Raw genomic sequence first — 25411 nt, 5'->3', positions numbered from 1 at the left:
TGTTACGATTTAAGGTCCCCATGTCTTGTTCATGTGTAAAACACATATGAACGAAGTTTATATTTATGAAGAAAAAAGTTAAAGGAAAAAAAATCTAGTTATATACATGTACCAAGATAGTGAGTGCAGGAAAGGTAACCCATAATTATTCAAATAGCTAACAAGATTCTTGTAATTAACTGACAGGAATATACATGTAGATGTTCAGTTTACTTCTGTCAACTCCACAAGACATACTTAGTATACTGCCATTGATATTTGAGCTAAATTACCGAAACTTAGAGCGCAGTTTAAATAAGATTTTGGCTCTTTTTCGTAAATTAATCTTGTTCTCCTCTCGTATATTATATATAATATATGTAAATGATTTAAATTCAAGACTAAATTCCCTTTTTTATTTAAATGTTTCCCAAGATTCTTGTAAAATCTGAGAAGGAGGCGTACATGCGCTGATCGTAAAGAATCAACAACGCTTACATGTAATAGACAGTGATCTAATAATATTTCACGAAGTCTACAAATAATAAAGATTCCGCTGGACTAGGTTGTCCTCTTTCTTATCAAGTGACACTTGAATATCCCTCAGGGTGCCGATTCTTTCGAGTTTGCTGATGTCACCATTTCGTTGTCCTTTAAGACATTCTGGCGTCAGGTTAACTCTCAGATCCGATGGTTCCGTCATTGTTGTCAATAAAGACTCTTGCCTTGACCTCTGTGAATACTGAATCATAATAATCAGTTTAAAAGAAGGAATGTTTAAAGTATTAGATGTTGGATCAAGGAGACTACACTCAACTTTTAAATATCTGTAAATCCCATTTTATTTCCGAGAAAATTATTATAATTACGCTAGGCCTCTGCTCGCGAAAATGTCATTAAAATATTATACATAACAATAATAAAAATTGTGATTTTTTTTAATTACAATTACCTAGTAACAATCTTGCAAATATGAGGTGTCGCAAAAATTTGGAGATCTACAGCAGATGGATCTTTTTTCCAGTCTAATGGTTCAAATACACTTCATTCAATGATACTAAACTTTGAAGTATTTGTGTTCATAGGCGCTTGGTTTCAGGATGGTGTATTTTGTGTATTGTGTGTTCTTCTATGTCTGTCTAGATGCACTTATTAAAATAAAAATCAAAACTCGCTGGAACAGCATTTTTAAAAATATCATATTTCAATATATAAAAATACACAAGGTTCGCAACTCGCCATCTTGGATTTCAGGGGGTGCCTCGGTTCACGCTTGATTTTATTCAACATCTACACTTTTCCTACCGGTGAGATCTAGCTTCAAAAATGATTGAATGACCCCTTTCTATTGCCTGCCGATTTGCACTTGCCGTCTAAAACGCATGCAGTAAACCAAAAACGTCCTCGATACCTAGCACTGAAACTGAAAGCAACGGAAGTGATGATTTCTAACTATTTAAAGTATTGAGGCGTCCTGGAATTGCAAAGAAAGTCTAGAGAGGTCAGAAACCGCGCCAAACTGTTCTCTTTAGACTTTCTGTGCAATTCCGGGACGCCTCTATACTTTACATAATTAGAAATGATCACTTCCGTTGCTTTCAGTTTCAGTGCTATTTTTTTTAAATTTAGGGCTAATTATCAATTGTCAAAAAATATATGTGATTTACACTAATGACTTTTTTTTTATTTCCAATGAAATGAATAATAAAATAAAATAAAATCAAGAAAAGAAAGATATCAAATAACATTTGGAGATAACGTACTTAAAATGCGTCGACAATATCATGCTGCATCGTAGTTGTCTTTGAAAATGTTTCTCCTATTTTTGTATACTAAATGCATTGACTAAAACAAAATATATGAGGTACGAATACCTGCATGCATGCAGACTAAATAAAATTATCAACCGGAAAAAATACCCCTTTTTTGTAAAAATTAAAACGAATCCCGATTTCTTTTCTGAAGTTAACTTGAGCTCTTTAATCCAAAGCCATAAAAGGCAAATAAACCAAAGTGAAATTTGCGGGTTTATTTCTTTATATTATGTTTTAATAAGATAATACTTACCATGAATTCTTCTCCCAGACTTTGAACAAATATGTCTCTGATTAACTGAGCAATGCCAAAGGCATTTATCTTCTCGCTTCGCAAATTCTTTTCTCCTTAAATTTTAAAAGTATCAAATTAAACTCACGAAAATAAAACTGGTATACAACTTGCATATGAAGAACTTTATTTTTACCTTTTGCAGTGAATTTTTCTTTAGCTTTTTCCTTCCTCTGGAGTGCCATCGCCATTCCAAACAGATTACTTATGCTGGAACTAAGAATATCAAGTATTCCGTATGTTTCGGGATTTTGCCTTGATTGATGGCGAACTTTCCTGATGCTGTAGTTAAGAATGGCAGAGAACATCGTTAACAAAGTGAAAATGACACAAAATGTGTACGTAAAATAGAAGAAAGAAGCCGCTTCAGGGGCCACGTGTATCATCATATCCAGGCGATTCTTCCCAATCAAGGAATTGGTCAGAGTTCCAAAAGATTTGAACACAGTGTTGTATTCGCTCAAAGATGTACCATATATCAGAAAACCAAATATGACGTAAGCGCTGTATATTATGCTGAAGACGAGGCCAAATCCGATTAAGTCCCTCGCAGAACTAGTTATAACTCTCACAATCTCTGTTAAACGCCTGTTGTACCCCAAAATTCTCAGTATTCTTAAGGTCGTTATGAAGGTCAGAACGCCAACAATACAATTAAAAGCAAAGTCCCACAAGAAAACAGTCTGAAAACCATCAAATGTGTCGTTTGACAATTCTTTGGCCTTTGGTATGGTTTCATTGGCTTTGTCTAAACGAATTGAAAAGACGACTATTCCAATATAACTGAGAACAATACAGGTCATGTCAACCAAGTTCCAGATTTGTTTTAGGAATTTCAGTCGCCTTTGATATAATTCTTTTATGACCCTGAAGGTTCCCAAGCATAAGAATATTAGAAAAACAAGATAACACAGGAGGGCATATGTCCCTAGCGCACCGGTAAACTCATTGGGCCTGAAAACCCAGATGTTGGACCAGGGCAAAATCCCACCTGTCTCGATGAATTCGGCAATAAACATGGCATACGTGAAGATGTTTATGTTAGGATTGTAAAGGTTGAGTTCCAGGAACAAGGCTCGAGTATGTCTATCCACCCATCTGTACTCGACCAAATGATTAACAAGGTCATGTGCCTCTGTCAAGGACCTCGGCAACATAATTACGTAGCCCCCAGGTTTGTACATGTGAATTTCACCAGGAACATCTATCCCTTCATCTTCAGATGAATATTTCCAAGCACGTCTGAGAGACTGTGGTGTTCGAGACAAACTCTTTTGGAGTCTCCAATACGGGTAAAAATTTCGGGTTTCAATATTTTTATCTTGGTATTCTCGTATGCATGGGCGAACAATATGAAATATGTATGAAATACAAGGCTCTGAAATTAAATGACAGATTTAAGCCCCACTACAAATTATTCAAATAATTTTCAATAATTCTAATTTATGGAATAAAATACATACCTACTATTTTGACACTGCCTCCTTTATACAAACGGATAAGTGAAGAAATATTTAAATTAATGCTATAAAATAGGATATTTCCTACCCTCCGTGACTCTAACTTGTCGTAGTTTGGCGGTACCCACTCTGATATTGACGAGGTCCCCTACCCAGGGAGCGGAAGGAAAGGAGTTGTTACTCCAGTCACGTGATGGATAGAGATGCGGTACAACCGTGTTATTTAACCAGTTAAAGTAGTCAATTGTCTTATTAACCTAAATATAATTGAATGACATCAGACATTTAAGAAAAAGAAATATAAGAATAACTATGAACAACGTTTCAAATAAATTTTAGGCGATTTTCATACTAATATATAGTATTTCCTTACGTTTGCAAATTTGTTGTAGGATACAGGGTCCTTGACAAGTATATTATGGACGTTTTGCTTCAGTAGAAATGACCTCTGGTCTTTGTGGATATAACTAATGCTGAACATAATGAAAGCAAAGACTCCATATGTAAGAAGTTCTATAAACACACCCCTGGCCCTGACTTCCTGTTGACGTCTGTTCTTAAAGTTTTCAACATCGTGAGGTAAAGCTGGCTCGTGTTTACCCAGGATCTGTCTTCTCATTACTTAATTATAAAGGCAATACAATGTTCATTTCATCATGGACTTAAAACGATTGACAAAAAAAATAAAAACAAAAAACAACAACAACAACAAAAACAGTAAACAAAAAAAAAAAGAATGCTTCATTTTTAAATTAAAAAATTGCTAATGGTAAACAGGATAACCATTTAAAGATCCACTGTAATTGCTGTAGAAGACTTTTGCCAAACGACGAAGATGGTGGACATCGACATTCAATTTGTATTGCGTTTCTTTGTTTTTTAAAAACAGCGCAACCATCAAGGCCATCAAAATGATCTGTTAAAAGGATATTAAAGTCTTTTAAAAATTCAAATTATAGTTTAAAAAGATTTTAAACTAAATTAGATGTGTCGTTAAAAGTCTTTTAAAAATTCAAATTATAGTTTAAAAAGATTTTAAACTAAACTAGATGTGTCGTTATCGCCACGAATGCCCCCACAAGCAGGCAAAATTTCAAATGCAATATTTAGCATTAAATTTGTATTAGAACTTGACCCGTATTTTCTGGTAAAATGCCTGCATATGCAATTTCAACCTTTCAATTCTCAACCCTTCAAGAAAATTTCTTATTTTTTTTTAAGTTCAAGAGGAATAACTCTGTCAAAAATCATCGGACCACGACCAAATTCAAATTTGACCTCTATTTTTTTTGGTAAAATAAATGCACATGCAATTTCACCCTTATACATACATCACTTCAAAAGTTAGAGAGCGGAAACTAAAAATTTCTTATTTTTTCTAAGTTCAAGAGGGATAACTCTGTCAGAAATCATCGGATCATGACCAAATTAAAACTTGACCTGTATTTTCTGGAAAAATACATAGATATGCAATCTTAATCTTATACACACATCGCTACAAAAGTTAGAGAGCGGAAACTGAAAATTTCTTATTTTTAAGTTCAAGAGGGATTACTCTGTCAAAAATCAATGGACCATGACCAAATTCAAACTTGACCTGTACCTGCATATGCAATTTCAACCTTATACATGCATCTGTAGAAAGGTAGAGAGCGGAAACTGAAAATTTCTTATTTTTTCCTAAATTCAAGAGGAATAACTGTGTCAAAAATCATCAGACCATGACCAAATTCGAACTAGTACTTGACCTATATTTTCTGGTAACATGCCTGCATATGCAATTTCAACCTTATACATACATCCCTACAAAAGTTAGAGAGCGGAAACTGAAAATTTCTTGTTTTTTCCTAAGTTCAAGAGAGATATCTCTGTCAAAAATCATCAGACCATGGCCGAATTCAAACTTGACCTGTATTTTCTGATAAAATGTCTGCATATGCAATTTCAACCTTATACATACACCCTACAAAAGTTAGAGAGCGGAAACTGAAAATTTCTTATTTTTTTTTCCTAAGTTCAAGAAAGATATCATCGGACCATGACTAAATTTGAACTTGACATGCGTATTTCTAAGACGTATTGATATGTCAAATTTGAGTTGAATGTGTGCAACCGTTGCAGAGATAATGTACGGAAAGTGAATGATGACGGAATGACGGAACAAAGTAACACTATATGTCCCAGCCAATTTAAGGCAGGGGCATAATAAAGCCCTTCGTACCTTTCCAGGATCCACAATAAATATAGACTCCAGGAAAGACAAAATGAACTTGATAAGCCATCTTGTCGACTTCTCTTTGCCCCACTGTATGCTGTACAAAATCAAAAAGAAAGAGGAAACCGCAGCAGAAGCAAACAGTAGGAACCAAGCGAAATAAAGTACCCATTTTGGGAACAAAGTCACTTCTGTATCAAATGTTGAGGTCAAGTCTACATTAATGGGCACATCTGTATCTGTTGAAGTGTACTTTTCCGATGTTGTTGATCGTTTCCTTGAAGAGATTCTGCTTAAATGATACGAAGATTTGGATGTTTTTTTAAACACAAACGAGGCGCATAAAATTGGTGGAGTAGTGATCAAGGCTACCATCAAAGACACGTAGAGGTCCTTCAAGGAAAAGTCCAGACTACCGATCTTAACTTGACTTGCTGATACAATAGCGTTCTCTTTGAAGTACATGGCATGACTGATCATTGTCAGCAGCATAAGCACAAACAGACAAGATCCTCTCTGGACGCGGGAAAAGTTGCTGCTCTCGGGACGAATCAAGGTAGACACGAGAAGATGACTGTCAGTGAGATTGAGTTGAGCCTGCTCCGAAAACCGAGTGTTAAAGCTGTTGAGATTCTCCATTGTACAGACAGGAAGAACCCTCTCTGTTCTACCGTCATCACGATCCAGTGATAACCATCTCCCACAGTGAAATATATATCTTCAATAAATTACAATTAAGTAAACATATTAAAAAATAATACAAAACTCGCCGTATATGCATATTTTATGTAATATATCATACCTTGCTTTTGTTTGCAAATCATCTACAACTATTTTGTTTAAGAACCAGGACTTTGTATTGCCCGGTCCTGAGTTATCATGCCATATTCGGAGATAATTCAGTCTCCCAAAATTTGATCTTGAACTGGCAATAAACCTACGGACAGATCCAGCTTCAAAACCCTAGGAAAATAACAAAGTACATCTTTGTCAATAAATGTTTGCAATGGAATTCCCTTACCTGTGCGTAACGGCTTGAAAGTGTCCTTCTTAAAAATTTAGCAGGATATTTGATAGGAAAGCTTATACTATTTGAAACTTCTTCAAATGATAAAACGATATTTTTTCTTAACCCAAATAATCCAGTTGTTACATTCCGCTGATATTCGAATATTTCATTCACCTCGAAGTACATAGGGAGAGGGGACAGAGATATTTGGGTTATAGTTTTACGAACTTTTGATTTTCTTTTTTGTAGATACAATAGCAAAAACACTCCATTTACAGTCGAGTTTTTTGAGGAATAAAGTATTCCTAAAGGTATTATTGTAAGAAAATTATTATTTGGTGATTAAGATTTTCCGAGATTTGATTAAAACTTGCAGAGTGAGAACTTCCGCTCAATATTCGTATCCCAGAATCTTCATCCTCTCCCGATAAAATGAAATTGACGTTTGACATCGTGGCGGCACCTCTGCGCATGCCAGTGTATACAGTTATCATGTAAAAGTAGATGTCATTCTCACCATTATCACAAAGGAACTGAGGGGCCCACTGAAAGAAGATTTCCAATGGAGTTAAATGCTAAAACTGTATTCAAATACGTTTAATAGATTATTGTAATTAGAACAAGAGGCCCATGGGCCACATCGCTCACTTGAGCACTTTGGGTAGGAAATCAGTATTGAAAAGGACATTACATTTATAAGTGGTCCCTACCTACCCATAAAAAGGGGGGGGGGGCAAGATTTGAACAAACTTAAATCTAAACTAATTAAGGATGCTTCCATATTTCTTTATACTAATCATGGCTTTTAGATTTTTTCCCTACACGTTTTATCTTTTATTGTGGCCCGGCCCGATCCCCAGCGGTTGATGATTTAAATAATCTTGAATCTTTACTACCTGATGATGCTTCCGTATGAATATGACCAATCATGGCTTTGCTGTTCACGAGAAGATTTTTACAGATTTTTCTTATGTAAAACTTTGTTTGTTCATTGTGGCCCCACCCTATTCCCGGGGATCATGATTTGATGAAATTTAAATCTCCATTTCTGGAGGATGCTTCCATAAAAATATGACTAATCATGGTTTTGCTGTTCTTGAGAAGAAGATTCTTCCTATGTAGTCCTGTGTAAAACGTTAATCGTCCATTGTGGCCCCACCCTATCCTCGGGGTCATGATTTGAACAAACTTGAATCTACACTACTTGAGGATGCTTCGATATAAATATGACCAATCATGGATTTGCTGTTCATGAGAAGAAGAATTTTTAAGATTTTTCCTATGCATTTCCTATGTTAAACGTTGATCCTTCATTTTGGCCCCATCCTTCCCTCAGGGGTCATGATTTGAATAAACTTGAATCCCCACTATGTAAGGAAGGTTTTACATAAGTTTCTATTTTTTGGCCCAGTGGTCCTTGAGAAGATACCACCAAATTTTCACTATTTCTTAATTATTTCCCCTTGAAAAGGGGAGTGGAACTTTATTTGAACAAACTTGATTTCCTTTCACCCAAGGATGCTTTGTGGCAAGTATGGTTGAAATTGGACCATTGCTTCAGGAGAAGAAGTCGAAAATGTGAAAAGTTTACAAAAAGACGGACTACAGATAAAATGTGATCAGAACTCCGGCAATGGAGAAACTAAAAATTTGTTAACACCCATCAGCAGCCTCATTTTACATTGAAAACAAGTGTACGAGTACATTGGACTTAGGATTTAAATTTTTTTTTAAAAGTTAGTGGCATTAAAATCTTGGAATAATTGCTAAGAGGATTTATACCTTCAGGGCGTCTTTATAATCCTGTTTTCGGAGTATAATGACCAGGATAATATAAAGACACAACATCACAATCAACGTCCCATACACTGCAGCGTTGTCGACGTCAAAGTCTGAGAAGTCGACGCGATCAATCAGGTTCGGTTGAACGTAGAAAGTGGATGTGAAAGCGCTCTGCTGACCGGAAGTGTGTGGACAGTGGCAGACGGTAGTCTCGATTGATGATTCATCTCCAATCTAACAATTTAAAAAAAAAAAGGTTTGTTACACTATATTGAAATCTTAATCTCTGAAATCGGTATTTAATATTAAACCTTGCATCCGCCTGTGATCCACGATGCTGACGTGAATGACCTGGCCCGACAACCCATAGTGAAGACCTGTACATCAATCGTAGCCAGAATGACACCTTTCTCGGCATTATTTTTAATTCTGGTCTCAACAGCATCCCTAGCCTTGCGTCTTCTATCCTCTTTTTCTAACAAATTTTAACATATTAATAACATTGAACACAGCTTTATATTTGATTGAAAAATGAAAAAAAAGAGGACATAGCGAGATACCTTTCTTTTTAAGCATTAAGTATCCTTTGGTGTGCGAGATTATTCCAGAAGGGACTTTAAAGCTGGTCTGATGTTTTCCAATATCCAATTTGATGTCGAAGTTTACCTCAGTTGGACGGGCTCCTCCTTTTATGTAAAGTTCCCAATCTGTAAAATCCGTGAGGTTTTCCGGTTCCAAGTGAATAATCGTGAGGTCATTCATGCTCACAGCAAATTCTTGGTAAAAGGTCATATTAGAGTGAAGGAAAAACCAACTTTTATGCAAGTTGTCTACATTCCTGTTCCGCAGACGGGCTGTGATATTGCAGGAAAAATTACCTTTCAATACCAGGACTTCAGACCAACCATATGAAGTGTCATTCAAAACTGGGAACGGAGATCTTTTGAATGCTGCAATCTGGAATTTTGAATGTTGAATCATGAATAGAGTTATGTGTCACGTGGTTGATAATCTAGATTGAACAGTTTTCGAACAACCTATGAAGCAAGAATTCTTACCAAAATATTGACGTCATTGTGTTGATTTCCTTCCGCTTGCAGTTCTACATTAATCCCACCAACTGTGGCGGAGTAATCCTTAAATGACAAAGGTTCGATCCTCTCCACCACAACAGAGACTAATGTACGGTTCACCGATAGTTTCCTCCCTGTTTCAGCGGTGGTCATTGCCTTTTCTATCGCATCCAATGACTTCATCAAAATGGAGGCGAAGGACTCTAGCTAAAAAATTTAAAAAAAAAATTTGCGGACGACATTACCTTTACTATGCGCCACGTACATAATATCACTTAATTAATTAAGATTGTTTGGCGTCACTAACCATTTTCATCCTCTTGGTTGTTTGATATTTCTCCGATAGCATGTAATCTTTAATTAACCGTTTTCTTACAAAAGTTGTGGAAACATTCTCCACCTGAATTAGCTCTTCTTTATTCAAGGTCATTAGTTCATCCAAATCGTCCGTGTAATGATAGTAACTACTCAGTAATACTGTGTCAACGATTTTCAGCAGACCTATACAATTACAAAACAGCATATAAGAGAGAGAGAGAAGGGGGATTCAAAATCAAATATGCAAAATGTTTCTTCCTTTGATCAATACTATACCAGTGATGGCCTGTATGGCTTTGTCCTTGTCTCTGAGGAGACTTCTTGGCAGGCTGTCATCAGAAAGCAGCACTCTCAGTGCATCCACAGTGGTTATCTGTTCAGTTATGTTACATGTAATATCAAGCATTGTATTCCTCCAGAAACGTGTAACATGTAAATTCTTTAGACAACAGGAAATTTTCTATGGATTGGTAACAGATTCACCAATGTGTTCAAACCCATTCGACGATGATATACTTACTATAGATTTGGGTGTTGTGATCTCCGGATTCTTTGTGTAGATGTGCATGCTGTCCATGGACAAAAGCAACATGTGACATGCTTCTTTATCGGAAAGCATGCTTTGTTCATAATGTGGAGATCCCAAAGAAAACTTAGATATCCAATTGAGAGTGGACTCGGATAGAATGTTAGTTCCCTGAAGAAAATAAGAATGAAAACAAGCTTTTGGTTCTTCTACTTGCAGATTAAGTTCTATACTTGTTCCTTATTTTACCTGTTGTAATTTCTTTAAAATGGACGAGTTGGCAAAAGCCAACATCGCTCTCAGATCTGAAATGTCTGCATTCATTAACCCTGAGACATTGATGTTAGGAAAAGAGTCCTGCAACATAGAAAAGCACTGTCAGCATAGACAATCTAGAGAAAGACGATTACAGAACAATAATACCGAAGAATCTGATGGAGCAAAAGGAGAAAAAGTCTGTATTATAACTTGTGTGTTCAAATCTTACATTGAACTGTACTCTGCTGAGCTCGTTGGCTGTAATATGGATGGCATGCATCTGGGTATCAGGATTCTGGCTGTACTTAAGTTTGGTTAGAAGGTTCCGGCATAAAGTATCAATATAGGTTTCTCTGTTATAATTATCGTCTCCTGCCTACAACATTAAAACATTCGATGTTTGATCAAACAAATCATAGTGACTTCAGAAGAAAAACAATATAACAAGGCGTTTTTTAAATTCTACTACGGTTATCGCAAAGATCAAAGAGGTGCCGCCACCATTATTCTCCAATAAATCACAAATGTCATCAACAATCGATTTCCTCTAATTGTGACTGCCTTCACTAGGAAAAGGATAGATGTATCCTTTGATTGTGACGCAAATTCGTGGGAAAAAATTTACTTTGGGTTAGGATTACAACGCTCTTTATCTAATCTTTGAGAAAAAAAAATGAACGAGGATAGCATTTAATTGTGACGTCAAAAGACACTTACGATGACGTCGAAATCTAGCTTCTGCATTTCTCTATAAATATAAAATACATGGTTACTGTCTTGGAATATAAGCGATATTTGGGCGAGGGTAAGAAAACGTGATAGAGGGCGAGGCTTGCCGAGCCCTCTATCACGTTTTCGACCCGAGCCCAAATATCGCTTATATTTCAAGACAGTTATCATGTATTTTGTTTATCCTGCAACTTTTTTCAAATAATAAATTGGTAAAAAAGTAAAATTCAAAGTATTTTGCGTGTTCGTTATATTATTGCGCTGAGCTCGCATCACCGCTAGGTTGAAGCGTGAAACATTTATCCTTCCGCATAATAACGTAAGTCTACACAGATTGTAAAAAATGTAGTAAAACGAAGCACAAAGATAAAATTGATGATTGACTGAGATATTTATTAAATAAAATATCATCAAAATTTTATTTGAATTAGCAATAATCGACGAATGTAATTTTGAAGTAGATTGTAAACAAATGACGTAAATTTGTAACAGTGTCAAAACCGCAGGAAAACAAAGTGGCGAAAGTTAAATTATTGTGAATTTATGATTGATGTCCAGTGTAAATGTTTAAATTCTGGATGTGAAGTGTCGCCCCAAAAACATGGAATTCATCTGGCTGAATGAAGAGGCTTCCGACACTTGTAAATTGAAATTTTCAGTTGCATTGTTTTGTATAAATTGTGAATTACTCGTACATGTAGGATTAGGCCTGGGATCAACTGAAGTGCTGCTCAAAATGTGTGAGTATTTTCTCTGTTGATTTTCGGTAATAGAGCTGTAGTTTAAGACAGATTGTACATTTTTATGTCCACTTATTTGCATTTTATCTGTTGGTGGGACATTCAAATCACGGAGCTTTTGAATAAGATGCTTTCTCGCGCTGTGGTTTGTTAGTTTTTTCCCTGTAAAGTTGGCTTTAACAGCCATTTCTTTCATGAAGGATGCGAGCTTTTTCTCCCCAACTTTTTGTTTTAAATACCATTTATCACTTCTGGGGTCATCTAGAGGAATAGTGCGTTTTGAAAGATAGAAAGGGTCTTCATCCGAAGAAAATCCAAGAGGTCTTTTGGCCGAGTACAGTTTGTAAGATTGAACAGGATCTCTTATATCCCCAGAAGAAAACATTTTGGGTTTGACCTGGCGTATGTCAACAATATTGTCGCCTGTTCGTGTTTTGGTTTGCCTTTCATTATACTCTAAATATTCTGTCCCATCTGATGATACTTTGAGTTTAATATCCCTCCAGCGTAAATTATAGTGTTCGCTCACTCCTCGTAGTCCGAAATGAATAGAGTTATTGAACCAGAGAGTATACAAGAGGGACTCGGGGGTTTCATTACCAAGGATTTTCTTTTCATATAATATGTTTATTTCTTCGTCTGAAATTGCCTCAGCTTTGCTTGGTTTATTGCCTTTACCTTGTTTTTTCAGATTTTTTTGTTTTGCTTTTAGGGCGTCGCGAGTCAAACGAAAGGAATCGTCTTGACTATCCATGATTTTATGCACATATTTTTGTCGTCCTAGTTTTCTGTCCAAACTACTTATTATAGATCTGAGAGAACTTGGTTCGTATTCTTGACCGTCAGTTTTTCTTTCTTACTGACAACACAAACATTGCTAAAAGCTGATCCAATTCGTCACACGGAATTTCATTCAAATCGCGGTTTTCATTTTGAGGAATTTTCTGACAAGATTCACATCTTTTAGAGTTTTCTTAATTGTGTTTGAGTTTTCTTGATTAGTTATGAAAGTTTCAACATCGTTAAATTTCAAATCAATAAACTGAGGGTCATTGTTGACTCGGACTTCAGTTTGTACGGTAGGCCTTGCTGATTCTGAAATTTCTGCAGACGGATTTTGTTCCAAGTCATTCAAAATATCAGATAAATTTTCATCGAAAGAAATATCAAGGATGGGAATTAATTCGGGTGGTACAGGAGGGGCCAAACCTTCGTCATGCGTGTCGCTTAAAGTGTTTTGATCCACCTCTTCATCATTGTTTACGTCAAACTGGAGGTCAAAGGCGTCAGCGTCCATTTTGTCGCTAAGTAAACAAAGTAGTCCGGCATCGAAAGGTCAATAGGTCAGCTCGAGGCTTTAGGGCATTGACCGAATTAATCTTTGGTTTATTAGGTTATCTTTATTAGGTCAATGCAAGGGGTGGTTGCAGGATAAATATAAAATACATGGTTACTGTCTTGAAATATAAGCGATATTTAAGCGAGGATAAGAAAACGTGATAGAGAACGAGGCCTGCCGAGCCCTCCATGTTTTCAACCCTTTTATATTTCAAGACAGTTACCATCTATTTTGTATATCTTGCATCATATTTTTACATTTGACGTCCAAAACGAGCTATTTTCAACAGATTCGTCAGAATTGTTAGAGAATATACCCCTTAGTCTCGAGATTTTGTTGGCAAATAAAAACCTCGCCCTTTGGGCTAGGTTTTTATTTGCCAACAAAATCTCGAGACTAAGGGGTATATTCTCCAGCATTTCCTTCGACTCGGGTATTATATCTTAAATATTTAATGTTTTCGGAGCTCTGGAGTATATGTCAACACAAGAGTGACATCTCTGACTATACCTTATATATGGGTACTAAAAGGGGTATACCAAACTTGGGTTGAATACGAAAGGGAAAACATCAACGTCAACACTTTTTAGAATAGATGTTGAATATTAAGGTAACGACCATCATGCTCAAAGTCCACTGAAGCAATAAAAATTGTGAGTAGAGCCAACATGGACCTCTAAAAACAGAAATGGGATCAGGTACCATGGAGGAGAAAGTAATCTCTGTCGACCTGTCACACCCGCCGTGTGTTCTATGTCATTATCAGGTAAACAGGAAAATCCGAAGTAAATTCAGTATGAAAATAATGGCCCAACAATTTGTATGAAAGACTTTTGGTAACATTCGACCTAACGAAAGAGTATATTTTCAAACAAGGTCATTGTATCGACCATAGAATTTGCAAAAATATTGACTTCATTCGTAAGAATTCATACGTTCGATGCTATCGCTTTAGAAAAAAAAAATGTGATTTCAAATTTTCTAAGAGTTCTTTGGGGTTTTTAAGGTATCAACATCTGATGAACACCACTTCTCGAATATGTTGTTTCACAGTACTGCAGAAGTTTTTCCTTCACTGCTGTTAATATTTTTGTGGGGAGGAAAGAAAGGCTTGATAGAACATTCACTTGATCCCGCTATATCTCTGTAAGGAATTTTATAAATTTTTTCTAATCCAATATAGAATGGTAATTCAAAATATTTTGGTAATGCACCTTACAAACAAAGATAATGTCAGCTGGGACCAGTACCTACAATTGTTATGTTATCTGGATAATTCTTTAGCCACTTCTGAATTATTGAATACATAAGGACAGATGGTTCTCATACTGTCCCTCAATCGTTTTTACAGATTTTAACATCCACCTTTTACTTTTTATCCATTCTGAAAACAGTGTCAGGGTCTTCTTCATAATTAACCCATCGTCTGGCATAATTTCCGACAGAATTTATTATAATTATAAAATTCTGTCGCCAATTGAAAGATCTGGGTTCTGTAAATTTCAATTCTTTTAAAATAAGTGAATTAAGGTCCTCATAGTTAATGATATTCACCAGTAATGACATGAAGAACATAAATACGTAGGAGGATTTTGTTTCAGATGGCCGATATCTAGGCTCTGTTAGATTTTGTAAGTAAAAAGTTTGGAAGCAATGGTCGATGAATATTTGTAAGAAATACAAGGTGTGGACTTCAACTTGAAACATGGTGGAATATAAGACTGGACCTTTTCATGATTAAGAATTGCATTAAATGGTTTAATTGCGCCTATTCCTTTAATGGCACATTTAAGTTTAAAGAAGAAACGGGTTACTTGAGAAGTGTTCTCTTCCATAAATCGTTGCGATTTAAAAAGCCTGGATTAGCATATCCATAATCCCAGATCCCATCCCGTACTCTGGTGTCGAAGAATCCAACCATGAATGGCTGTTTCAAATAGACCACTTAAACTTTCAAAGGGACGGAGTAAAGTTTGGTGCGGATGTGATGAAGATCTGTCTATTTATTTACGTAACATATTCGTGAATCAAAAGAGATATATCGTGTGTATTAGATTTATTGTAAGACCGATGGCCATGACTACGCTTGTACGTCTCTGTGTATTGTTGAAAAGTTCTTTCACATTCATATAGCTACAATGTGGACTTGAAAGATTCCCCTCACTATCTATATTATCATTGCAACCATATAGAAAAACAGTGCCTAGTTTCCTTGTCAAGTATTCTTCTCGTCGTCTAAGGAAAGATGTACTTTTAATTATTTTTAATTTTCATTGACAAGACAGAATGATCAGGTAAATTTATGCGGTTGTGGGGAAGACATAAATAAATCCTCAGAGGGTAAATTGTTTTCCGTTGACAACGTTAGAAGATTTGCAGTTCAGGTTTCCCACGGTTTGGTATTAAAACTTTGTCAGTAAGAACCATTAAATAACACCTTATAAGCAAAACGCTACAGGTTTTACAGTTTTTGGCAGAATATTTAGAATAAGACGACATAATCCCGAAAAAGATTCTTCAAATACAACTCTAATGAAAACTTTACATTCATTCACTTTTTTTTTTGTACGAATTGTTGGTTATCTATGACATATGTTTAATATCCCGAAGGATGGTCCGAAGGACAACAACTGAATGTCCCTTACAGACTTAAAAGAGTGACGTTTTTTTATACATGGCGAGGCGTCAACCAGTATAATTTCGTTATTATTTGTACTATTTATGAATGAATAAGTATCGAACGACAAGTGACAGACTGTCCACGAGGAGATATGCCTTTGGGTGGTTAAATGAAATATAAAGATTACAAACAGTAATCTTGCTCTAAGGTCCATTTAAACAATACAACTTGTCAGCAAAGCAAACATGGACTTCTAAAACAAAGGTTGGATAAGTTGCCATGAAGGAGTAAGCATCCCCTGTCGACCGGCCGTAGTACTCATATTTCCTTTCCAAAAGAAGAGCTTCTTCAAAGTCACGTTTCATCCGTTTTCAAATACATTAAACATCACAGTCAACTGAGGCGAATTACAGAGTTACCGTATCTATGCTGGATTCAAAAACCTCGTAAAATCCTTTAGAAATTAACAAAGATACATTTCAGAATCAAGTATCGGTAAATGTTCTTCCAAAACTCTTTCTTTACTTCTTTAAAGTATATTAAATGATATTATATGATTATATTTAATGATATTAATTGTTGAGACTAATCACTGTAAGCTCCACCTTTTTCATTACATGATGTGTAATGTTAAAGATAAAATAAAATGTTACATCTTGCCTAGTACTGGAATATCTTGAAAGATATCATTAATACAGTCTATTTCATATTGCTGGGTAAGTTCATACCTTGACATATACAATTACATTGTTACATCTCAGACTGTAATACGTAACGATAATTTTTTATATTTGTAACATTTTGTTACATTTATTTAGCATTGGAATACCTTGACAGTTACGGTTACATTCGTTTGTGTTTTGTCGCCAAATCTGTCCTCCACTTCCACCTCTACTGTGACTCGGTAACCTTGGGAGGCAGCGCCCGAGGGTAACATAAAGGACGGGGTTGACGCTTCATCTTAAACAATAAATACTTTGAAATGAAACATTAAAAATTGTTGTTCTTATGATATTTAATTACAGAAATTATGAAAACACCTACAGCCTTGGTACACCGTCACTTGATCACTACTGGATGTTCTATAGCGGACTGTATACAGCAGGGGGACTTTTGTTTGTTGGTGAGGTGTGTTATAATCCTCCGCCCCCGTTCGCCAGTCCCTACAAACTACCATAAACTCTGTCTGAAGCACTAAACCTGACGCAGTAAAGTAGTATATTCATTACAATGAAATATATGAAGATAACGAACTGAGACTGCTTTAACAATGATAGATTAGAATAATTAATTATGCGTTGTTTCCTCTTTTTAAGAGAAGCGATACACAACAGACACACACACAAATTTGAGATACAATCATACTCAGACCAAAGCACCTCTAGCACTTTATATATATCATATGTATATCAAATCTAAAAAAAACTTGCCCTCTTTGGGCATAACTTCACAGCAACCTCCCGTCGGTGGGCTGTTCATATGAAGATGAATAAGCCAAGGAACGTCACCTGTAGTCATTTTCAGGATATAACGCTTGCCGGCTGCAAGACGATTTGTCTGTACAATAAGATGATGCCGGTCTACAAAAAATAATAAATGTATATAAAAATAAAATAAAGGTAATATTCATGCCATAGCATTTCAGATATGGAAAGTCTTTTTTTTATTTAGGTTTTCCATTTGCATAACTACAATTACTGCCTTTTTCCCCTGAACACAATAAATTTTCATTTAGTCATGGTTTAACCTCCGATTGCAAGAAACCTCATCAGTTTTGCAAGTGTCTAGATTTAGGGGGTCTGGGTTTGATGCCTGGTCTGGTTCCTCGCATTTTCTCCCTTTCTTCTACATATGATATGACAAGGATTTCTGAATATAAAACATGGCTTTGCTTCCTTTAATTCTTTCGCCGGTAGCCAGATAGCCTAGTTGGTAGAACAATTGTCTTGAGATAATGATACCCAATTTCGAATCCTTGTATGGTCTGTCACATTTTCCGCCTTCCTGAACTTTTTAATATGCATAGTCATTCTTCCGATCAAATACCCCGAAAAAAGACAGTTATTCTTGAAAAACCATCTAAAACACATTTAAGAGCCTCTATTTTTTAAAGTCCATAGCCATAATAAATTTCATATAAATTATTTTTAAAACATTGAACAAAAGTATAATTCTATGACTTATTATTTCATTTAAATTATTTTCAAAACAGGTTTACGAGATTTTACCTATGTGCATTAAGCTTGTTCCGTTGATCAATGGATATCCTTTGATCATTTGTAATAAAGATTTATTGTCTCTGGTATCTGACACGTCATATACTCCATGTAATTTTGCTGTTGCAATGCAGTTTTTATTCATGCTATTCATCCTAGCTACGTACTTCTTTGATAAACTGGTTCTAATTTCGCAATTTTTCACGCAGTAGTATCTAGAAAGAAAAAAAAAGTATAACAAGCATCCAAGGCCATTGGGCTACAACCCTCCCCATGTCATGTTTACATGTCATGTCATATATATATATATATATATATATATATATATATATATATATATATATATATATATATATATATATATATGTGTGTGTGTGTGTGTGTGTGTGTGTGTGTGTGTGTGTAAAATTATGTGTGAGTGTGTGTAAATTTGAACACTATTTTCTGAAAATGCAATTAAAATCAAAACTCAATCAAAATATCCTTATCAAAGTATATTGATCTAAGCTGATTAGGCTCTCAGGATTGACATCGTGGAGGAAATTAATCAGATTTTGAGATGTTAAACATTGAATCTTTTTTTTTTTTGGGGGGGGGGGGGGGTCGTCCGTCGTATGACAGCACCTGGTCCTGTCGACAAGTTGAATAGTGCGCGCTAGCAAACATTCACTTTTGTGTTCCTAGTGTATTGAAAATGTATGTAGTTCCTATCGTGTATTCTATCGCGCAGTAACAAGGTTTCATGGGTATTATAGGGCTTTAAATGTTTCAGATTTCCAAAAGGATTTCATAAAGGAAATTACACTGAATGTAATATTATATATACATGTATATATGATCTTTATCAAGCAGCATAGTCCTTAGATAATGTCTTTTTTTCTATCAGATATGTTTCATATGTATGTAATCATGGCATTCTGTGATATTTTTCCCTGAATAAAATGAAATGAAATAAAAAAAAAAAAATAAAGGCCTTTGTTTTTATACTGAATTTGACTACGAAATGTTCTGTCTACCTAATCAATACAAAGGGCTCACGGCGGGTGTGATCAGTCAATAGAGCATGCTAACTCCTCCTAGGCACCTGATCCTGCCTCTGGAATTTCAAGGGGTTCGTTTTTTATTCCCTTTTCACAGATTTGTATTGTTTATATATATATTTTTTGAGATCGATAACATGCGCTATCTTCACCTTTTTCATTTTACTTGAATATTAAACGTTGTTGTTCTCACTTTGCCGTAAATTAGCCATGAGACGAACAAGATTGCACTGCCAATTTCTAAATTTAGTAAATTGAAGGACATTAAGAACATCCAAAGTCAATCTGTTGCAACTTTAAGGCACGGAAACTAAATCAAAGCGAAGCCGACGGACTCAGGTAACAAAATAAGCCCCCAACCCGCACTTGAGAGGTGAAACCATACAAAGGTACAGTGTGAAATTAAAGTGACGAAGTTTAACACGTACTTAATGTTGCATTCATGTTCGCCGTCATGAACAAGCACAAACTGGTTAATGTACTCTATTGATGAGGTGTAGTTGACCCTCAGGGCGATCTCTGTAAGTCCTCGCTCCATCCTTTGGAATGGGTTAATGAGAGTGAGTTTTGTAGAGTTCACGTAGTACAATTTTACCCATTTTGCAGCTGAAAATCCTTGAGGAATCAAGTTAGGATTAGAGTATCTGTAAACAAATAAAAAAAAAAATAGGCCCAAAATGGGCATGAACGGTCACTTGAGAATCGCTACGCTTCAGGATATAGACCGCCAATATCTTCGTGTTTTGCCACATAGGATCACATGACATTAACAAAAGAAAAGACCCAAAGAGATGTTTTTAAATCTTAATTTTGAGTTTAAATTATAGTCGAAACCTGGCTTAGAACCATAAATTATAGTCGAAACCTGGCTTAGAAAAATTGGAAATTTTGTACATTTTTGACCACCCCTGGAGGAATAAAAAATATCGGGTTTGCGAATAATTACTTTTTAAAAATTATTTCTAATTTCAACACAAATTTAAAGATGCTTGTCAAAACATGATTAGTTTGGTAAAAAAAAAATCTTTAAAAAACACCTCATTTATACATAACATGTTCCTCCGTAGAGGTGAAACTTGCTGGACAAACTTCGATCTATATATGATCTATATATGTAACCTTTATTAAAGATTCATACTTGAGTTATGTCGTGTCATTCTTAGAATCACTGTCCTGGTATCTAAATTCTAATTCCATGTGCCATTTCTTGCACAAAGAAAAATGGATAATAGGTAATAGCTGTAAACAATTGTGTCCTTTGAATATCAAATTTTTAACTTTATTGGTGCTAACCCCTGGGTCTCTGGATACATTTTCACAAACTTTTGTTTTCTTTACTCGTTGCCAAAGATGCTATATACCGAAAAAGGTTAAAATTGGTTAGTTTTTAAAAAAAAAAACAAACAAACAAACAAAGACACACAATTTATATTTTTATACACACACAATATGGTCTGTCATTACCCATAGTGCTTGGGAAAGAGAAAATCCCCACTTATATGATCAATTCAATCAATATATATTTGTGATTAAACGTTATGTTTTGTGATTACCTACCTTACAACCCTCCAGGAATATGAAATATTTTCACCCCAGACAGGCAGAATCTCAGCATCCACATTGATATTCACCATACTGGTGGAATTATTCACAAACTGACAGAGAACACTTCTGTGAAAATTCATCTGATGTTCAAAGATAAACTTTATATAAAGAATTCCAGTTGTGGAAAACTGCCCAACCTGTATTGTGAGGGAAACTTTAAACAAACCCGGGGTGTGTGATATCAGAGGGAGTTGGTCTCTCCTGGACTTTGTTTCCTCGCCTGTCTCGGTGTTAGTAACTTTCCAGAAGTAGGTCAAATGATCCGTATGTTCGGTTCTACATCTATCTGACTGATGATCGTATTGTTTTCTACTTTTAATAATGATGTCAGAGAACAGGAAAACCGTTAAAGGATTGGATGGTACAGAATTCCGAATGTCAAACATCGGTGTGGCTTGAAAGCAATGATGATCAAGAACCATAATAGAGCGGGAAATGGTCAGTTCTTGTTTGTTTCTATGAAACACACTGAGTTTAATCGTCATGTTTCCTGTCCTGTTGTAGACATGAGAAATGGTTCTGCTTTGAGAAAAATTATTTAATGTTTTTTCTACACCATCCCCAAATTTAATGCAGATTTGTATCTTGCCGCAAAAATTAGAGATGATAAAAAAATAACTGGAAACATTGGACTTCGTGTTATCTGTTGTATATAGTTCTACTCCTGGAAACTTTATATTCCTCCGCGGTTGGGAAGTTGTGGGGTTCGTCTTTAAAAGGGTTGAATATGTAGCGGTCAGACTAGTCGTAGTGTGGGATGTCTGTGATACTGAAAATGCTTCAAAAGTTGTATTCTGGGGAACGGGTAAAGGTGTTTGTATTGGAAAACCCACCGATGCCATTGTGCTCAATTGATTGACTGTTGTCGTCAACCCTTTATTTGTGGGTTTCCAAGTTTTTAGTCGAATTTTTGTTTGTTCCGAGGTTGGTGCCAAAGTTGTGACATCATCGTCGAGTTTCCTAAAAGTTTGAACTAAAGTTTTTACTCCATTAGAAGAAAACAAGACGAATAATCCACTTTTGAAGTTCAGATCGACAGATTGTCCATAGCAAAAGGCATTGGGTAGAATCCATTCGTTGAACTGGTTACTTCCAATGTTTACAGAAGCATTGAACTTTGTTACCCCTTTCACAACCTGGAATTTTGGTAACTCCTGAAAGACAATTTCAGAGTATCTGATATATTATACCAAGATTTATTTCAGTACACTAAATACAATGCACCATCACAGTAAAACGTGAATGATGTGCCAAATGATAAAATATTTACTACAATCGTGAATATTTGTATACCTGTATACCTGTGTACCTTCTTGTTGATATATCTGCTGGAGACCGGTCCTTTGAATGAGACCGTATAAACTGAGATTCCGTGTCGCAGTAGGTACTAGCATGAAAAAGATCTTTCACTGCTCAAGGACAAAACATTAAGTGCCGAGTACAGGTCTAAATTTGCCTCCTGCAGCCCTTCACCACCAAGCGGTGGCGTCTCAATATGAGTGAAAAATCTCGAATGGATGTTGAACAAACAAAAGCAGTGTAACTGACTCATCACAAACTTTATCCCAAATAGAAGTTGTATCTTTATCTTAGTTCTCGGGAATAGATAAATTATCTTGCAGGTTGCACACGTGTGTGACGAATCTCTTAATTTTGTAACTTACCTTAGAGGATACAATAAGTGCTAAACTTCGTCTCGGATATACATGTATCTTATTTATAGATTTCATAATTAAGGACGTATGTCCCTCTGATAAAGAGAGATAACTCTAATAGCTTTTGATCTCTGTTTCATTTATAAATATTCATTTAAACAATGATTTGCCTCAAGTTTTTACATGTACATTATGGTATATTACATTTGGTTAATTTTTTGTGTCTCATATTGTATACCATATTTTCTGTCACTGAAATTGACACAGAACTTTTTATTTGTTTTGTATACTTACAAAAGTTTATAATTATAAAGTTGTGCAAAGATTTAATTTAAAGCGACAGTACGGCTCCAAAATGTGTGCTTTTTCATCCAAATTTACCCAATATATCATTAAGAAATAAGGTATAAAGTTGATGTAAGCAGTTTGAGAAACAGAAATATTCTCTACTCAAACAAAATTAACGTAATTAGAATCTGCCGGAAAATCAAGGGTCGTACGAACTGGAGCAATCTTAGATCTGTTTATTTGTACCACGTGAATTCTAAAACGGCACGTGCCTACACTGTAGAGTTTACAGTTGTAATGAATATTAGGTGAAAGCAATTTTCAAAAACACAAATTATCATAACTTTCTGATAAAATAATCTAAAATAATAATAGTAAAGATTTTAGTCTGCATTCAGGCGAATTTAACAGAATTAAAAGTACAAATGTTTACGTTTTGTGTATTGGGGTCCGAGAAAGGAAAAACCAACTATTCATACGTTATCGCGCCAAATGTCAAACTAAGTATTTTTCTGCACAGTTAAAAAAAATTAGCATTTCAAATGGCAACAATGTTTATAAGTCAAAAATGTATTTTTTATGTTGAGTTTACACTATTTTTTTCTTTGAAAGCGACGGAAAAATGAGAAATGATAACTAGTATCAACAAACCTGTCGAATAGAACCTTCGAGAGCCCTGCGTGAGTGTCGCCGAGTTCCCGTTTCTTCCTTATCCAGCGATTTTATTAATCCCCAAACTAAATTTTAGTCAGGAAAGTTGCTTTTTCAAGTTCTATTTTCAGTTTCTTTTTCTTTTTGGTCGACTTTGTCAATGTAGCAGGCCTACCGGGATTCCCTCTCTAACCATGCTGTTTTGTTTATGAAACTACGCATGCGTGCATAGCATGGAATGTGGAACCCCGAACACGTTGCGATGTATATATTTACGTCCCATAAATAACTATTAATTTTAATGAAATAATCCAAATCATTTAATTGTAAAAGTTGTAATTTTCTGAAAGTTTATACATTTATGAGTAGTAAAAAAATTCCAAATCTTGTCGGAAAATTTTGTCTAGTCAGTTTTTTGATGAGATGCGCCGTACTGTCACTTTAAAAAAATAAAACCAAGAGGAATTTCTCTCTTTGCATTTTACAAACCTTTTCATGATCATTTACGTGTTCGAAACGAATAAGAATGGCTCTATTTTTCGACTTCTGTCCCAAATTGACGTATACTGAAAGCAAATATACACCGGGAGTTTGGTTCAATGAAGTTTTCGACATCACGTCTATTATGAATTCTCCTGTTTCATCTGGAACTCTATAACACTCTGTGGTGCTACCCAGTATCTCCCACCTGCACGTCACATTCTTCCACTCAGAAGGCAGGTAACCTGTCACTTTAAGTTTCAAGGTGATATTTTGACCTATGGGCGCCGGTAGAGGGAGCCCCGTATAATTCATCACCTCCACTTCGATAGACGATGAGCGAGAGACTAGAAAGAGAAATATACGCAGCGTTACCTTAATGATGAAAAGAATAAATAGAGGATATTCAATGTTTTGTAGATGAATATGGAATTTATTTCACGAGTGGGACAGGATTTTTTGATATTTTCACGAGTGCGAAGCACGAGTGGAAATATCAAAAAATCCTGTCTCACGAGTGAAATAAATTCCATATTCATCTACAAATCATTGAATTTTCTGTTTATTATATTTTCTTTGATTTTCCCTTAGCCTCTGTCTTATCTTAACACAGTGTCATAGGCTTGACGTCATAGTTGAGCGGTTGAGACGTCATAGCTTGGTAGTTGTGAGATTGAAAACATTACATAGCATGGATTTTAGCAACATATTTGGGAAGAAATTGGCAGTTTTAGCTCTATTAAGATGGATAGTTACTATCTCTATCTTATGACAGACCAGAAATTATTTTTACTTAGTACTTTGATATCCTTTCACTCTGTGAGAGAATATCACTTTGATATCCTTTCACACTGTGAGAGAATATCACTTTTATTCAATAAATAAATCACAGTATTTCACTTTTGAAAATGTAATAAACTAGAATATAATTCAACTGAACTACTCAGCATGATCGAATACCCTATCGTAGCCATGTTTTATTTCGGACGACACGTTTTGAAATATTCCAAATGACCTTGAATTACGTCTCTTGAAATAGATTCTCTTTATAATAAGAGTTTTCACCATTTCCTTAACTTAATCTCACACAAGTGTTCACAACTTACATACCTTTCAAGTTACAAACTGAGATGGAAACAGATAAATAGACGGACATACCAAAAGCAATATCTCCCTCCTGGTCTTTGAAATAACCTGGGTGAAAGGAATATTACTGCAGAGAATTAATTAATATTTGAGACTAGAAAATCAGTTTTCTCATAGAGATGTTCATCGAAGGCAATTAACCCCAACTAGAAATGTTGTTTAAGTTTACTATAAAC

The 25411-nt window shown here is 35.4% G+C and overlaps 1 protein-coding gene across 1 annotated transcript; it reads right to left on the bottom strand.

Annotated features, from left to right (window-relative positions):
• Positions 1 to 514: 514 nt before the first annotated feature.
• On the bottom strand, positions 515 to 24404 carry LOC133199666 (uncharacterized). The gene is made up of 26 exons (XM_061335540.1): positions 24099 to 24404; positions 21960 to 22169; positions 20968 to 21725; positions 19839 to 20054; positions 18383 to 18585; positions 17585 to 17734; positions 17199 to 17354; positions 16984 to 17114; positions 10956 to 11102; positions 10718 to 10825; positions 10463 to 10639; positions 10219 to 10315; positions 9932 to 10125; positions 9610 to 9831; positions 9112 to 9508; positions 8863 to 9026; positions 8552 to 8785; positions 7144 to 7314; positions 6563 to 6723; positions 5767 to 6478; positions 4329 to 4461; positions 3919 to 4166; positions 3634 to 3802; positions 2222 to 3463; positions 2047 to 2138; positions 515 to 721 (listed from the first exon to the last, which is right to left on the bottom strand). Exons 1-26 carry the CDS (start codon positions 24402 to 24404, stop codon positions 515 to 517), a joined length of 7005 nt encoding a protein of 2334 aa, XP_061191524.1.
• Positions 24405 to 25411: the final 1007 nt, after the last annotated feature.

This window comes from Saccostrea echinata, unplaced genomic scaffold (assembly GCF_033153115.1).
Source record: "Saccostrea echinata isolate AGI-Se365-2 ecotype Australia unplaced genomic scaffold, CSIRO_AGI_Sech_v1 ptg000034l, whole genome shotgun sequence".
Classification (NCBI taxonomy): domain Eukaryota; kingdom Metazoa; phylum Mollusca; class Bivalvia; order Ostreida; family Ostreidae; genus Saccostrea; species Saccostrea echinata.
The sequence above is the reverse complement of the archived record's forward strand: the minus strand, read 5'-3'. Positions and strand labels throughout refer to the sequence as shown.